General features: G+C 44.2%; 1 protein-coding gene across 5 annotated transcripts in view; it reads right to left on the bottom strand.

Moving 5' to 3' along the window:
* The window catches only part of RC3H1 (ring finger and CCCH-type domains 1), a 78,157-nt gene that overhangs the window by 9,393 nt on the left and 52,038 nt on the right, over window positions 1–16,726 (bottom strand). For 4 of the 5 annotated variants that reach the window (XM_044301078.1, XM_044301079.1, XM_044301081.1 and 1 more), the window contains exons 9-17: window positions 13,124–13,236; window positions 12,430–12,708; window positions 12,119–12,336; window positions 10,739–11,097; window positions 6,124–6,294; window positions 5,854–6,006; window positions 5,211–5,424; window positions 4,431–4,521; window positions 2,459–2,552 (exon numbers count right to left, since the gene is read on the bottom strand). In XM_044301078.1, the coding sequence (XP_044157013.1) occupies window positions 2,459–2,552; window positions 4,431–4,521; window positions 5,211–5,424; window positions 5,854–6,006; window positions 6,124–6,294; window positions 10,739–11,097; window positions 12,119–12,336; window positions 12,430–12,708; window positions 13,124–13,236 (1,692 nt within the window). The remainder of the gene's footprint in view (window positions 1–2,458; window positions 2,553–4,430; window positions 4,522–5,210; window positions 5,425–5,853; window positions 6,007–6,123; window positions 6,295–10,738; window positions 11,098–12,118; window positions 12,337–12,429; window positions 12,709–13,123; window positions 13,237–16,726) is intronic. The other variant, XM_044301082.1, reaches the window with a different exon arrangement.

Here is a 16,726-nt window from a genome sequence, read left to right as displayed (position 1 = left end):
CGGGACCCGATCCAATTGGAGGCGTTTGAGTACCCGAGGAAGAAGCTGAAGAGGAGGTAGGAGATACAGGAGACTGAATTGGGACCACAGGAGCACCTACCGCAAAAGCCTGAGGATCACGAGACCTGGCGACGTAAAGCGGAAGTTTGTGATTCAGACGGGAGCTGAAGAGGATCCACGTCTGGGATTCCCCAACGCTGACAGAGCTGTTGAAACAACTCTGGATGGAGAGACCACTCGCCCAGGTCCAGACGTTGGAGACTAAGGAAGTCAGCTGCTAAATTGTTCTACTCCGGGGATGTTGACAGCAGAGAGAGCGTGAACGTGTCCCTCTGCCTACCACAGGATGCAAGAGGCTTCCTTCAGGACGGCCTCGCTTTTGGTGCCCCCCTGGGGGTTCAAATAAGCCACCGCAGTGGAGTTGTCAGTCTGAATCCAGACAGGAAGACCACGGAGGGGAGTCCAACAGGAAAGAGCTAGGAAAATGGCCCTGAGCTGCAGGGAGCTCTCTCGTACTGACCACTGATCCTGTGCTGTGAGAGACCAGAAAACTGTCCCCCCAACCTGCTAGGCAGGCATCGGTGGAGATCACCTGCCAACGTGGGGGATGAAAGGATCTGCCAAGGGAGACTGTTAGGGAGTTCAGCCACAAACGCAAGTCCCGGCGGACCTGAGGGGAAAGGCTGATCGAGGCCTGACGAAGACTTGTTCCACTGGGCAAGAATTGAGAGCTGAAGGGACTGGACATAAGGAAATGCCTCGAAGGAGGCAACCATCCGGCCCAGAACGCGCATGCACGCCCTGATGGACAGAGGAGACGGCTCTCCAGTCAAAGGTGGCTTCATGAGCAAACCTTGTCCTGGGGAAGGAACACTCTTCCGAAGCGAGTGTCGAAGACCATGCCCAGGAAATCCATCCTCTGGCTGGGAACAAGGGAGGACTTTGAGTGGTTCACCAGCCACCCGAACTGGGATAGCACAGACAGGGTGATGTGGAGGCTGGACAGGTTGTCCACCCGGGACGAAGCCTTCACCAGAATATCGTCCAAGTAGGGTATTACTGCAACTCCGCTGGCACGAAGAAATGCGACGAGGGTAGCCAACACCTTTGTAGAGACCCTCGGGGAAGACGCCAGGCCGAAGGGCAATGCCACGAATTGAAAATGCAGAGAACCTACTGCGAAGCGAAGGTACCTCTGATGAGACAGAGCTATGAGGAGATGCAGATAAGCATCCTGGATGTCGATGGACGACAGGTGTTACCCAAGAGAAGGAATTCCACCCCCTGGCCAAAAGAGGGGAACTAACCCGAGACCCCATGGGACAGGGACGCAGGGGAGAATACTTACCGTCCAGCGTCTTCAGGCGCCGCAGGGTCACCGCTTCGGCAAACTCGTACATAAGTGGGATTGCCGGTATGCCACTGCGGATGCAGTAATGGGGGAACGGGTGACCGGCGAGGTACTCAGAGTACGTGCCCGCAGGGGGTGCAACTAAAGTGGGTATTGATGATGAAGCCCAATCCTGCAGCAGGCTGAGACCTGCACAAGAAAATAATAAAAATAAAAAGACCTGCAAAAAAAAAAAAAAAAAAAAAAAAAAAAAAAAAAGAAGAGCAGGTCATGTCTGCCTCCTACGGACATTAGACTAAAACTGGTTAGTTTAGTGTCTGTGCAAAGGGTATAGCCCATCTGGGTGGAACCAACACTTCCTTTCTAGTGTCAGCCTCCTAGTCGCAGCTGGATATATACCCATGGTGCTGTGTGCCCAAATGCCATTTACGAAAAAGGACATTCCCACTGTTTGGTCATCAGAAAGTAGATTAGATGGGCTTGGAGGTGTGGATTATTGTAAAAAAAAAAAATATAATAATAATGCAGCACTACACGCCAATGGTGTCCCTCCTTGTTTGTTTTGCAGCTCGGACCTTCATCCTACAGCAGACTCAGGTATGTGGACCTTTACGAATAGTAGTTGAGTACCCCTGGCATAGAAAATCCCAAGCTCCCACACTACTTACCCCAGTTCAATGTCTCCTGGTGCCCACTGAATCAGTCTGTAAACTCTGAATGCTGCCAGCCACTAGGTCTAAGCCAATCAAGGTGGTGGTGGCCATCAGCATCCACCGTTTACAGATGGTAGTGTGGGATCCTGAACCAGAGTGCTGTGGTAAAAAATGAGGGGCTAGGGGCCTCAAGGTTATGGTGTTTTACAGATTTTTTTTCAGAAAGTGGCCAACCCCTTTAAATCCAGGTGATTTTGGGCACTTTGCAAAAACAAAAAAAATCTGTCTGAAAGATTCTTAACTCATTGATTTGTAAGCATATAAAAATATATATATTTTTTGCATTGGCAAAGCATCTCCCTAATACCTACTGCTTATACGAAGGTGCGACTCAAGGCAAATTTACAGTAATAAGACCAAGCACTACAACCATGGTGAGCCCCATGCCACGCACCTGTGTCTGCTGACTGATTTGCTGGTTTAGCTGGTGTAACTCCATTCTAAGCTGTTCTCTCTCAGATGTAGGTAAAGGCTTGGGCATACGATCTCTGCAGGAGGCAAAGGGAAAAGATCTAATTCCAATTACTACAGTGTAATAGGCCTAAGCTTAAAGAAAGGCAGAAAGTGTCACTTTCAACTGCAAAACGCTTATTAAACCGACCACAGTACCTTACAGTATCCCCCAGTGTGTTGCTAATCATGTTTTTCTTTCCTCTTTGTGTTTCTTTATACTTGTTAAAAGCGCTGTTTTAATGTCGGTTGGCGCCATCTCCGAGTCAGGCTTGAAGCCAAGGGGGCAGTGGCCTCCTTGCTTCAAGTAAAGCTAAGCCCGCCCCTTAACCCTCTCCTCTCTACAATTAGATGGACATGCTGCCGTAATGGCGGGATTGTGCTCTTCCAGCGCATGCGCGGTACGCTGCCTGTTACAGCGCGATCCTCACTCATCCACCTGCATTTTGTTGACTGCGGATGCGCTGGACAGTTCGATCGTGCATGCGCCCGGCTGTCACACTAACAGGCAGCGAACCGCTTATGCGCTAGAAGAGCGCAATCCTAGCATCACGTCCATCTAATTGTAGAGAGGAGGGGTAAGGTCCGGGCTTAGCTTTACTTGAAGCAAGGAGACCGCTGCCCCCTTGACTTCAAGCCTGACTCAGAGACAGCGCCAACCGACATACAGCGCTTTTAACAAGTATGAAGAAACAGAGGAAAGAAAAACATGATTAGCAACACACTGGGGGATACTGTAAGGTACTGTGGTCAGATTAATATGCGTTTTGCAGATGACAGGTTCCCTTTAAAGGGGAAAAAAAAAGGCTTAATAATAAGCATGTGTGTTAGAGACGTTTACAAAAAAGCAGATCCGTCAGCCTATGTAAGGGCAGCATATTCTAGCTAAAGGTCCATACTACTTTGGAACGCTATGGCTGCTATGAACCGGTATATGCGGTATATTCATGAGCAAAGCACTACTCTCCATATACAGCAGCCACTCAATCCCCTAAATGCGAGGAGACTGTGCCGATGCCATGTTCATAAATATAGAATCCCAACTATATGTAGAAGAATCCAGCCCAGGTCATAAAATCCATAAAGGCAACCAAAATCCTCAAAACATGGATGCCGCAAGTGTGTGTTCCGCAGTTTGCGGAATGGAATCGGTACCCATTATAAAAATGCATATTTTTGTCCGCAAAACGGACAATAGGACATGTTCTATTTTTTTGCGGGGCCATGGAACGAAGCAACGGATGCGGACAGCACACGATCCTGACTTCACTTCAATAAGAGATATTGGGAGAGATGAGGATCAGGCACTTTGGATAGTTTCACACTAGCATGTTGAGATCCAGCAGGCTGCTCTGGCAGGGAACAGCCTGCCAGATCTCTCTGCACTCTGGCATTGCCAGAAGCTACCGTATTGCCCATTAACTAGAATGGGGATTGGAGGCAATCTGGCTGCAACCAAGTAATTATGCAGAGAATTAACCGGACAAATACTGCTGTGTGCAGTGGTTTTCGTCCAGCTGCTTCTCGGCATGTTTGCTGGGTTGCGACCGGATCTCCACCAGTCCCCATTATAGTAAATGGGACCAGTGGGTGTCATGTAGCTTCCAGCAGTGCCGGATCCAGACAACTCCAGCAAGCTGCTCCCTGCCGGATATGTCTAGCACTAGCATGAGACTAGCCTAATCTTTTTGTTCCCAGGGAGTCAAGATGTGTCGAGAAAAGACATGCTTGTGAATGCTTATGAGGGGTTCAAGAGTGACAGCTGTTGGCCTATCGAACGTTCTGCTGACATCTATCTTATGTATATGGCCCAAAAAAGCAAAATCAAATGATTGCAATGTACCAGATTGAGTAGTGCCAAAGAGCTTTGCATTGTCTGTAATAAACGGGGTTATTATACAGCCATTGGTAATTACCTCTCGCTCAAATGTCCCTGAGAAGGAAGGTTCTGATGGGGAGAATATGAAGGAGCTCCCAGGCCGCTGTGACTACTGTAGAGACTGTAATCTAATAAAAGAAAATACATTTAAACGTATAGCCAAAAAAACAGCATAAATAGTGAAAGGTCTAGAAATCTCAAGTTAATAATACCCAGATTTTTGGGCATCAGTAACGGCATACATATGTCTATAAGAACCAAGTGAGAGTACTCTCTGAAGGACCAGTACTGTGCATTACATGGACAGCTCACTGATTTCAATGGGCACGGTGTAATGTTTTATTTTCTCTGTGGTGTCGCTGCAGGTATAGTGTGCACTTGCTGCCCAGCTCCCGCGCGCTTCAGGAAAAACGCATAGCTTAAAGTAACATTCCCTTTAACGGTGATGAAGCAGCGCCTGCAGGACTTGAACAGGCAATGGCTTCACAACAAGATCTGAGCAACCACTAGAGACCAATATTCACAATTTCTCATTTATAACTCATGAAATGGGTTTTCCAAGAGTGTAATACTGACAGTGGAACCTTAGGTTAAGTCATCAATATCAGATTGGTGGGCGTAGGACTCCTAGCACCTCCATCGATCATCTGGGTGAATGGGCTGATGCACCCATAACAGCATGTCTCTGTACACTGGGCAGTCACTTTCTCATTCACTTAAATGGGAGCAGCACTGCACCATCATCCACAGCTGCTACCCAGAGTGTTGTTCCAGTCACCGCCCCGAACCGACCCCTTTAAACTTCATGAAAACTCACCAGTAATGCTCGATTTGGTAGCTGCACCTTGGCCTCCCATTGCCGGCTGCATAAGGCCGGACGGCTGGTACAAGGTCTTGGAGGTGCGGGAGATGGCACCAAAACGAGATACTGTGGGTCGGTCGCCAAACGGAATGAGATCATCCTCTCCTGCCTCTGGGGCTCTGCGTTGGAGCTCAAGGCGCTGATCCCTTAGGGCTTTGCTGTCAACATTCTGTGATGGAGGAAGGGTAAAGAAGATAAGTCAATTAAATATGGCTGTAATGTGAATCCTTAAGGATGCAGTAAATGTTCATGGTTTTTCCTCCCTGCCTTTCAAGAGACATAACTTTACCATTCTGCTCACACAGACATAACTCTAAAAACTCCACTACGTTTATGCCCCTTAAGAAAAATTTGCTTGCAATTGTCAGATTGCATATAGCCTTTTTTTTTCACCTCCATCATTATCAGATTGTTGGGGGTCTAACACCTGGCACCATCCCCTGTATAGTTTCCACCACCAGCGGCTGCCAGAAAAGGCTAATTTGCAGGGGTGCTGGGTGTCAGACCACCACGATATGATACCGCGATAGGTCATTAATAACCAAGTCCCGGAAAACCCCTTTAAGAGTGGCATAAGATAAGAATAATATCTACTTACTGCTACTTCCACACAGCCACCAGCAGAAATGTCTTTGGGTTTGGCGTCTTTGGTTCCAATGTAGGAACCGATAGTGTCACAGGACCAAGGAGAGTATTGGCTGTAGTCATTCCCTTTGTACTTTCCAGATCCTTTCAGCTCCTCATCAAGATACTAAGAGAACATCGAGAAGAGAAAGCAAGAAACCGTTTCATTACCGACATCCCAACAAAGGCGACAAAAACATGCAGCGCTTTCAATCAGGCAAGTATCTGTGCCAACTGTTTTTACCTCTTCTGGATGGAAGGTTTGAGTCAGAGTTGGAGAAGGAGCAAATGGAGGCGGCGAGATGACTTTCCTCTCTTCTAGCTGAGCCATGATCTCTTTGCGGCGGCGATGAAGTTCATCCAGGCTGGGATGGGACTGTGATTGATGCTGAGGAGGCAGGCGGATGTAGGACTCCTACAAAGGATTGGACAAATTAAAATACACACAAACAGGATAAAAAAAAATAAAAAATAAAAAATTAAAAAATGTGGTTCTAATGTCCTAAGACATCGCTATAAATAAAATCAAGTTATGGCTCAATAAACTAGGAAAGCAAAGTGACAATGACGGTAGTTGTAATAGCAGCTGCATTAGTCGTAAGCTAACAGCAAAACTGAAGGTTTTAGAATCTAAGGTCGGCTTCTTACAGGGGTATTTCCATCTCGGACAATAGGGGCATATCGCTAGGATATGCCCCCATTGAAGTGGGACCCGCACCCATCTCAGACGCAGCAGGCTGTTGTGCATTTTCATAAGTATACAATATTATCTAATGATAGTATAGTCAAAATAAATGCTCATTGCCTTTTAGAATAATATCAGCTTGAACCAAAGTTCTGTTATGTGGCTGAAGAAACCAAGATGAGTTCATGGCAAGTTTGGTTTATAAAAAAAAATAGTGAATATGAATGGACTTTGTATTTTAAAAGTTATTGCTAAAGATATGGGTTTATCTATGGGGAGTACACTGGCTTCCTCAGACATGTCTGTCTGAAGGGAACAATGTTGTTTCATGGATAAGCCATGACAAGATAAGAATTCATATCCTTAAGGAACACCTGCTGTATGAGGTTCAATTAATATATTCATAATTATATTATATATATTTCTATATAGGCTAATACCATGTATGTGTCATTTAGAATGTATCCTGTAGAACAGGCATCCTCAAACTGCGGCCCTCCAGCTGTTGCAAAACTACAACTCCCAGCATGCCCGAACAGCCTACAGGTATCAGCCTACAGCAGGTCATTGTGGGAGTTTTAGTTTTACAACAGCTGGAGGGCCGCAGTTTGAGGATGCCTGCTGTAGAAGATACAGAAACACTGAAGTAAGTTTCTGGTAATTGGATTTCTGAGAAGAATGTTGTTATTTCAGACGATAGTTATTCATGGATGTAGATAAGTAAAATATACAAGTCCCGATGCTGAGTATCAAGGCAGTTATATAAATTGTTATCAATTAACATATATTCAAAAAGATAGGAGGAGACGACAGTGACTCCAACAAGTCTAGGTTATAGGTAATTAAAAAAGTGTCAGGAAAAGACCTTCCTCAATGATGTATATTAAAAAGGTTAAGAAGGTCATGAGAACGTATTATTAGGTATTTAGAATTAAATGTTTAAGGTTGTGATTTTCATCTGTAGTACCACAGTGCCATCTGGAGGCAGATGGACAATATTATAATATTTTATCATTAGTTTTATACCATGTCAAGGGTTAATATGACATTGTGTTATTAGCATGCAAATACACCCACCTTGCCTGATTGTAAATCCCTAATCTAGAAGGGGGTGATTCTTAGACAAGGTGGGGAATAATTACTCGTGTGCAGAGCATCAAGCCATCCATCCAATCAATCAATCAAGACCAAAAGAAAAACTCAAAAGAAAACTTTACCAGAAGAAAGATTTTTTTGGGGGATTACTAGAAATGTTCTTGAGAACTAATTCCATCTGAACTCTGTCTGTCTACCTTTGACCCGGTAACGTATATTGTATTTACTGCTCATGATATTAATAAGATATTTCTCTCGGTATATAGCCAAGAGTCCCCATACTGTGAGAATATATAGTGTTAGGTGCCACCATAATGCTGATTATTCTCTTAGTAAAGATGCATATTGTTAATGGAAGATCTGACATTTGAAAAGAGGACTAAACCCTTGGAAAGTTATTTTCCATAGTCTGATTGCCGAGCTGAATATTTTATCATATTAATATCATATTTTTGATTAGTCATAGGAAACCAGTCAAGGGATAACATTTTACTGTATAATCCATGTTTTATTGCTATAGCCTGTTTGATAAACAGAAGATCCTAAGTTTCTCTTAGTATATAAATTATTAGTCTGTTTGTTAAAGGTATGACACTGGTTGTCATAAATCACTAAGTCACACTGTGCTGGTGAGATAGGGTTGTGTTAGCACCACCGTGTGGTACATTTTGGGTATTATTTGTAACTTAATTGTTTGTTTTGCAATTGTATTGATTTTACATTCTTTGTTTTATAATAAACGATATATATATTTTGCATATACAATTGTCCCTGTGTTTCACTACTTGCACAAATCAAATTAAGATACTCGATAAAAGAACTTAGAGGCGTTTTTGTCCGCCTGAAGGATCATATAATATTTTTTTTATATTATTTTTTTTTGATCCTTTTTTGTATATGAAGATTCTTTTTATATAGAAGATATATGACACAGCAAAATCCCTGAGGGTGCACCGCCCATGCGCTGCTGCATTCCATTCATTTCTATGGGGCTGCCAAAAATAGCTGAGCGCTGGCTCGGCTATTTCCGTCCGCCCCATAGAAATTAATGGGAGTGGTGGCCGCACAAGCGCTCCTATTCACTTCTATGGGGAGAGGGTTTGGTGGTGGACGGACACAGGCACTTTCCCTGCTCCATTCTCAATATAGGTGCGGATCCCAGCGGTGGGACCCGCACCTATCAGACAATGGGGACATATCCTAACTATACGCCCCCATTGTCTCAGATGGGAGTACCCATTTAACGAGACTAAGTACACCTTCGGGGGCAATTTTTCTTTTTATGATTGAATATTACTCATTTTGGGCTAAAGATCATTTTTTAAAGTGGTCCTCATTAAAAATATTGCGCTGTTCTGTCACAAAGGGTTAACTGTTTATTTTAGCTGTGTGAATGGTACGTTTTACTTTCACTTTGCGCCATCGTCTAATAAACTTCATCTCTAAATTACTAACCGGTCATAAACACTTATTTAAGCCAAATTCTTATCACTAAGATAAGAATTGAGCTGCAAAGAGATTTTGTAAAGGACAGATCAAGAGCCGTCAGGTGAGCTGCCTGATGGAACAGAGTGAAAATTCAGATCCTGCTACTAGATGAACTCAAGGCTGCAAAAATGGTTCGCAATTTTTAATAACGACCAATTTGAGAAAATATTATATTATTTTAGCTCAAAATGAGTACAATGCAATAATAATAGAAAAAGGTGTACATAGCCTTTAAAGATATCCTGAAACTGATACCACCAAGTCCAGTTGCCAAAACCAATGCTGATCAGCTGGCATGGTCAAGGAAATTGTGGGCAGCAACATTAGTGTGGCATTACATGGCACCCATGAATAACACGATCTAGCAGCTTCTTCTCCATTAGTTCTATGTACCGGATAAAAACATGTAATTCAGGAGAACATTATATGCTAATTAACATTTTTTCCCCCCGTTTTTGAGTTTTCATTTTTCTGCCCTTACTTTTTTATATTCCCAGTCACAAAGCTGTATGAGAGCTTATTTTTTCCGGGGCAAGTTGTACTTTCCAATGCCACCAGTTTTACGAGTTGTGTTCCCACGGTGTTTTGTTTACGGCAAACCTGACCTGTGCCCTTCATTCTCTGGGTCACTACGATTACAACGATACCCATATGTATAGGTGTTTTGTGTGTAAATAGTTTAAAAATAAATGTAAACTGAGAATTTTTTTTTTCTTCAACATCACCATATTCTGACCCCCATAATTTTTTTTATACTTGTACATTCCATTCTGATATACCTTACTTTTTTATACTTGTGTCTACTGGGCTGTCTAGGGGGTCATTTTTGCAGGACAATTCATAGTTTTTATTGATACCATTTTAGAGTATGTGTGACTTTTGGATTTGGACTTTTCCTTTTTTTGGGCAAGAGAAGCAATGAAAAAATGGCAAGCCGGCCATTCGCCGTATTGTATATATTTTTTTTTTATTATGGGCGTATTTGGTCGCTGTGATACCCAGGATGTTTATATTAATTGTTATTTATATTATTATTATTATATGGAAAGGGTGGAGGGTGATTTTTAAAGTTTATACCTTTTCATTTTTTTTTTTTTTTTAAATGACGTTTTTTTTAACCTATAATGGATAAAAAAAAAAAATTACAATTTCTTTGCATTTTGCTAATTTCTTATGTTGGCCTGCCATCTGGTGGCCAAAATAAGAATTGCAGCATTAATGCTCAGAATTTTTTTATACAGACTCAGGGCATTCAGCACATGTACTGAAAACCCAATTGGCCACACAGGGCATTCAGGTGCCGTGATCTCACATGATCACGGCATCTAAAGCATTTAATTACCGCGATCGGCATTATTGCCGGTTAGGGTAATTAGCCGCAGGTCTCTGCTGTTTGAAACAGCAGAGACTTACCGGCCATGATGCCCACTGCACATGCACAGCGCCATGCTTGCACAGCGCTACCAGTGGCGTACATGTACGGCGCTGGTAGCAAAAGGGTTAAAAACACTATTACAATTTCCACATAGTAACAATTCTTGCAATACGTTAAGTTTTATTCAAATTTACATATTTCCGAGGATAAACCTACCCGGTTACACGGTGGTCTTATCTGCCCTGGGTGAGCCGCCACAGGATAATAGCCTTCTACTTGTTGGTACCTCTCTCGAGCTTCAGGCACATAGGGTGACCCCGCAGCAGGGGCCATGTCCAGAAGATCATCTCTCTGGTAGGACTGCGGAGCAGAAGCGTATACACGACGGCCATCGTAATGTGGGGGATACATGGGTTGGCTCATGGGAGAGTACTGTTGAGTGGGTGTTGTGTATTGTGTGCCGACCATCCTGTCTTGTAAATAGGAAGGATAGTGGTCGAGGTAGGTAGGGGAAGATTCGGGGGCGGATGGCTGAGGTCTGACAAAGCGAGAGAGTGGCTGTTGGTAGTAAACACCTGTAAGAGATCGAAACAAAACAGGTAGGTTACAAAAATGTGCACACTATACATTCCTAGATAAACCTATTGTTACAGCCATCGCGGACATTTATGATCCTAATGAGCTTTGGCCAAAACAATGTTTTAAAGGGTTGTTCCTGTATCGCTTTACAGTCATGAGAGATCCTACCTCTGGGACCCCGCTGATCCTGAGAATAAAGGGGACGCAACGTTGATTCAGTGATTTTCTCACTGCACAGCGGCGCTTCCAGCCGGGCAACTGAATAGGGAATTGCAACCAAACCCATTCACTTGAAAGACTAGCACAGTGGCACCCTCACCGGTCAAAGTGACGGCATATCCTAAGGAATATGCTATCATTTAATGAGGTGGGAATAACCCTAAAATGTCGGAATCTGTCAGAATACCTAGTGTGACTAGCTACCTTCAAGAGGCTGGACAGTTAGTAAACTCCCTCTTGGGCAGACCTGCAATTGAAGCATACCTCCTTCCCAGCGCTTGCTCCAAGCTCACTCCCTCGCTGAATGGAAACTTTTAGTTTGACGCCACTGCAGCCAATTGGTAGCTGCAGCTGTGACCCTCTCCCCTTGCATCACGTGACCACTTGTCATGATATGGGAGGAGAAAGTCACAGCGAGGGAAATTTACATCTAGGAAGGACAGCGGAGCAGCCCATGCCAGGGAAAGGGACCCAGAGCCAGCATCGGGAAGCAGGCAAGTATGCTTCCCTTCTCGGGTCTGTCCAGAACAGGGGGCTAAAAACCTTCCCAAATTTGCAGAACCCTTTTAATAAGAAGAATTGAAAAATGTATGGTCGGGACAGAACCAGGAAAATAAAAATAAAATGAATGGGTGTGCTATGAAATCAGTAAGCAACATGGGTGAGCAAGTCAACCAAGGCGCATCTGAGTTTTTGCACCCAAAATGTATACTCCAAAACAAGCAAAGGAGAGGTGATCAGCTAAAGTCTGCAACGTACAATGGCGGAGTATGCAATGCAAAGGTGTAAGCCACTTACTTGGTGGATAGGGTACAGGTTCAAAGGAAGGGCCTCCTCCCCTTGGGTCGGGGTAAAAGATATCCGTCTGAGGGGGAGCATATATCTGGGAGCCCCGTGGTACCATCTGTATCTGTTTAGACACAGGCATAGGCGGGAGATCACTGGAAACGCGTTGAGAAGGAGGGTGAGAACTCACTGGTAAGGAAGGAATGGAGGTCTTGGTAACGGAGTCAAGCCTAAAAGTAGATGAGAAAAATGGCATAATAAAATCTTTGCTAAAAACACTTGAAAAAGCAGGTTCTCTAGAAGCTACACTGTGAAATACATACAATTCTGGGGGAGAGCCTGGGGCACTGTTACTAAGATGATCCAACTTCACAGGCTTCATAACAGACTCATAGCCAGAATCTGTACTCCGGGGAATGAGTTGGGTCACTGAGCTCCCTGACACAATGCCATTGGGAAGGGCACCTGGTTTCCGGTTGGGTAAATCCATGGGCCCATCATCTGGGTGAATTGCCCCAGTGGGTAACCCTACTTCATTTAGCTGACCGAGCGAGGCACTCAATGGCCGCCTAGGAACCAAGCGTTTGTTCATTTTTCGAAACCTAGAAAAGAGATGAAGATGTCTCAAGACCCGTGTGAAAAACTCTGTCTGAATCAATGCAAGCGCTATCATGATGCCATGAGATTTAGGGCAGAATCCATATTTCTCATAGAATTTAAAGTGTACCTGACAATTTAGGAGCTTACTGAAGATGGATTATTGAATGGAGTGGTCACACATGAGTGCTACCATTTACCAGGAACCATTGGAAGTACCAGTCGGACTCCAACTTTAAACTTTTTAGAGCTACAATTCAGGCAAGCAGGGCTTAATAAATTCCCCCAAAATATTGCTGTTATTCAGCTCTCATCACTACGTTATTTTTTTTATTTTATTTTTTGAAGGACCTTTAAGAAACATGGTTAAAATATCAAACAAAAAGCAGAATAAAATCTGAAGAATCAACAACATCTTACTTTTCCAACTCTTCTTGAGAATGAGCAAAGGTGCAGCTGGCCCCACGGGGGCATCCTCCCCGCTGCTTCATGTCCCTGCACATGTAAGTCTTGTACTTGCTGTGCTGTGGAGGCTGTGCCAAAGAATGCAGAGAAGGTTATTGCAGATGGCCACCAAAGCTCAAGGCAAATCAAGCCAACAAACATGGTTGGATAAGGTTTACACAGGAGAGCCCCTACAGGGAGGACTGTCCTAGTGCACACACCATACAGACCTCTATTAGGCTACTTTCACACTGGCGTTTTGGCTTTCCGTTTGCAAGATCCGTTCAGGGATCTCAAAAGCGGTCCAAAACGGATCAGTCTTGCTCTAACGCATTCTGTATGGAAAAGGATCCGCTCAGTTTGCCTCCGTTCAGTCTCCATTTCGCTCTGTAGGCGGACACCAAAACGCTGCCTGCAGCGTTTTGATATCCGCCTGACGAAGTGAAGCCAAACTGATCAGTCCTGGCACACAATGTGAAGTGGATCCGTTTTCTCTGACACAATAGAAAACCGATACGTTACCCGTTGACTTTCAATGGTGTTCAAGACGGATCCGTCGTGGCTATAGAAGACATAATACAACTGAATCCGTTCATGACGGATGCATGCGGTTGTATTATTGTAATGGAAGCGTTTTTGCAGTTGCATGACGGGTCAGAAAAAAAACGCTAGTGTGATAGTAGCCTTAGCGCATTATATAAACTGTATACACAGACTACTATTATAAGATAGGGCTATTATACTTTCTCCATACTATTGTACTCTCTTTAAAAGGGGTTCTCTCACTTCAGCAGATGCGATTTATCATGTATAGAAAGTTAAAGGGGTTTTCTCATCTTAGACAATGGGGGCATATCGCTAGGATATGCCCCCATTGTCCGATAGGTGCAGGTCTCCTAATTGGAGCCCTGAAAGTGGTGGAGGGCGTACTGTGAATGCAAAGCCGCCCTCCAATCATTTCTATGGGGCTGCCAGCGCTCGGCTATTTCCGTCGGGCCCATAGAAGTGAATGGGAGTGGCGGCCAGGCATGTGTGGTGCGTTCTCATTCACTTGTATGGGGAGAGGGCTTGTTGGTGGCTAGACCAGAGTCCTCCAGCCACCACTTAGCCCACTCTGTTCTTGATATAGGTGCGGATCCCAGCAATGGGACCCGCACCCATCAGAAAATAGGGGTAAATTCTAGCGATAAGCCCCCATTGTCTCAGATGTGAATACCCCTTTAATACAAGGCTTTTACTAATGTATTGTGATTTTCCATATTGCCTCATTTGCTGGCTTCACTCATTTTTCCCATCACATTACACACAGCTCGTTTGCAGGGGTTACAACCATACTGTAATCCAGCAGCGGTGGTCATGCTTGCACCCCATCGGTCCCGGCCACCAGAGAGCCTGGCACTTTTTCCTATAGTGTGCAGGCACGACCACTGCTGCTTGGTTACAGGGTGGTAGTAACCCCTGGAAAAAAGCTGTGAATAATGTGATGGAAAAATGCATGAAGTCAGCATTTGCTAATGTGAGACGTGAGACAACCCCTTTAAGGCATATACAATTAAATTCATCTTCTAATGTGTCAGATACATGTGCAATCTCATTGTTGAAACAAGATCCAGGACCGTAACCGTACACCAAAATGAAAGGGCACCACACAGTGCACAAATCTATTTAATACTTTGGATACTGCAGCACTGCTCCCAATGAAGTCCTTGACAGCAGTGCTGCAGTAACCAGCTCCATCCACTAGATGGGGGTGTCAGGTATCAGACTGCAACCAACCAGAGGATAGGTCAATCACAAAATCCTGGGACACCTCTACGTTCATTTTTCTAAGATATTAACAAAATATTTTGCCGACCTACAGACACCTTTAACCGCTTACACAGAGTCATTCTACATCAAATTGAATAAACTTTTTAAGGCTGGGTTCACATTACATTTTTCCCATCCATTTAACGTATACAAAAAATATACATGTTAAACAGATGCCCACGACCGATGCCATACAGTGATTGCACTTTTCAGGTGACACGTAAAATTGATGTTTGGCAGCAGCACATAGCCATGTGTAAACGGGAATCGTGCTCGTTAAGAACCACCATCCATTTTGCATTGGGCCGTGTAAAATGCCCGTCAAACAGTCGGCGCCCGATGAGGACCTTTATAGCCTGGATTAAACAAGTTTCTAGGGGCTGCCCAGGACGGTTGCTTTGTCACAGCGCCACCCCTGTCCACGGGTTTTGTCTGGTATTACAGCTCAGCTTCCTTGGGGTTGGGATGAAGTGCAATACCTATGGACAGGTGTGGAGCCGTTTCTGGAACAAAACAACCACATTTTCTAATCCTGGGGACCCCTTTAATCTACAGTATAGACCAGGCATGGCCAACCTGCGTCCCTCCAGCTGTTGCAAACCTACAACTTCCACCATGCCCTGCTGTAGGTAGTCTGGGCATGCTGGGAGTTGTAGTTTTGCAACAGCTGGAGAGCCTCAGGTTGGCCATTCCTGCTATAGACAGTGTAGCTTTCACACCAGACTATTATAGCCATTGCAGAGGAGCCTAAAATCCACAGCAAAGTCTGCCCGTGTTAAATGGAGATTTGGCTGCCAATTTTGACTCAGTGGATGAAAGCTTTGGAAATTTGGAGAGAAGAAAATCTGTAATAAATAAAAAAAAAAAAACTGCAGGTTTCCCGATCTTCGATCTGCACAGATTTTCGCACAGCAGTTGGATAGAGTTGTGTATACCCCATTCCCATCAGTTGTACTGTAATTTAGGCAAAATTTGCAGTGGGTCTAAAGCTGCCCTAACAGTCCCAGTGCATCATGGGATTTCATCTAAGCTGGTAGGAATGGGTCTTACTGTTCCCAACATCATCCAGCAGAATTTGGAAATTACGGTAGTTCCACTATAATACAATCTGTAACTCAAGATGCAACGTATGGGTCTATATGAGACTTCAGAATTACCCAACATTAACCTCCAATGAAAAACCAATGAAGAGAAACACAATGCTGTATGTCCTCCACAGGTCTCCACTTTTATTTAATTTTTTTTATTTGCTGCCTCCGTAAGGAATAGCTAAGGCCTATGTTCACATCTGCACTAGAGACTCCAATGAAGATTCAGAAAATAAAATTCCTGACACAGATGCGAACCCAGCCTTATTCCAGTATTCCATTCCAAAACGGTAAAGGCAGTGCGTCTTCTAGAGCTAATGCAAATACTACGCAAGGAGCGCAAATGAAGCCCTGCGCTATACTCACCTCTCCCTGGTATTCTTCCATGTGCCGCACTGCACGCATCCTGACTGCGTACAGCAGCAGGAAGAAGTTCACACGCTGTGTGATGTCTGGTCACAGTGCAGCGATAGGCCGGCAGAAGATCAGGGAGCGGTGAGCGTCAGTGTGGACCGAAGAAGGAGAGGTAATAAACTATTAGGGTCCATTCACACGTCCGTTATTTCTTTCCTGATCTGTTCCGTTTTTTGCGGAACAGATCTGGACCCATTCATTTTCAATGGGTCCTGAAAAAAAAAAAAAAAAAAAAAAAAATCGGACAGCACAATGTCAGATTTTTTTT

Source organism: Bufo gargarizans, chromosome 7 (genome assembly GCF_014858855.1).
Source record: "Bufo gargarizans isolate SCDJY-AF-19 chromosome 7, ASM1485885v1, whole genome shotgun sequence".
In the NCBI taxonomy this organism is placed as follows: domain Eukaryota; kingdom Metazoa; phylum Chordata; class Amphibia; order Anura; family Bufonidae; genus Bufo; species Bufo gargarizans.
Note: the sequence above shows the minus strand (reverse complement) of the source record. Positions and strands in the feature narration are given on the sequence as shown.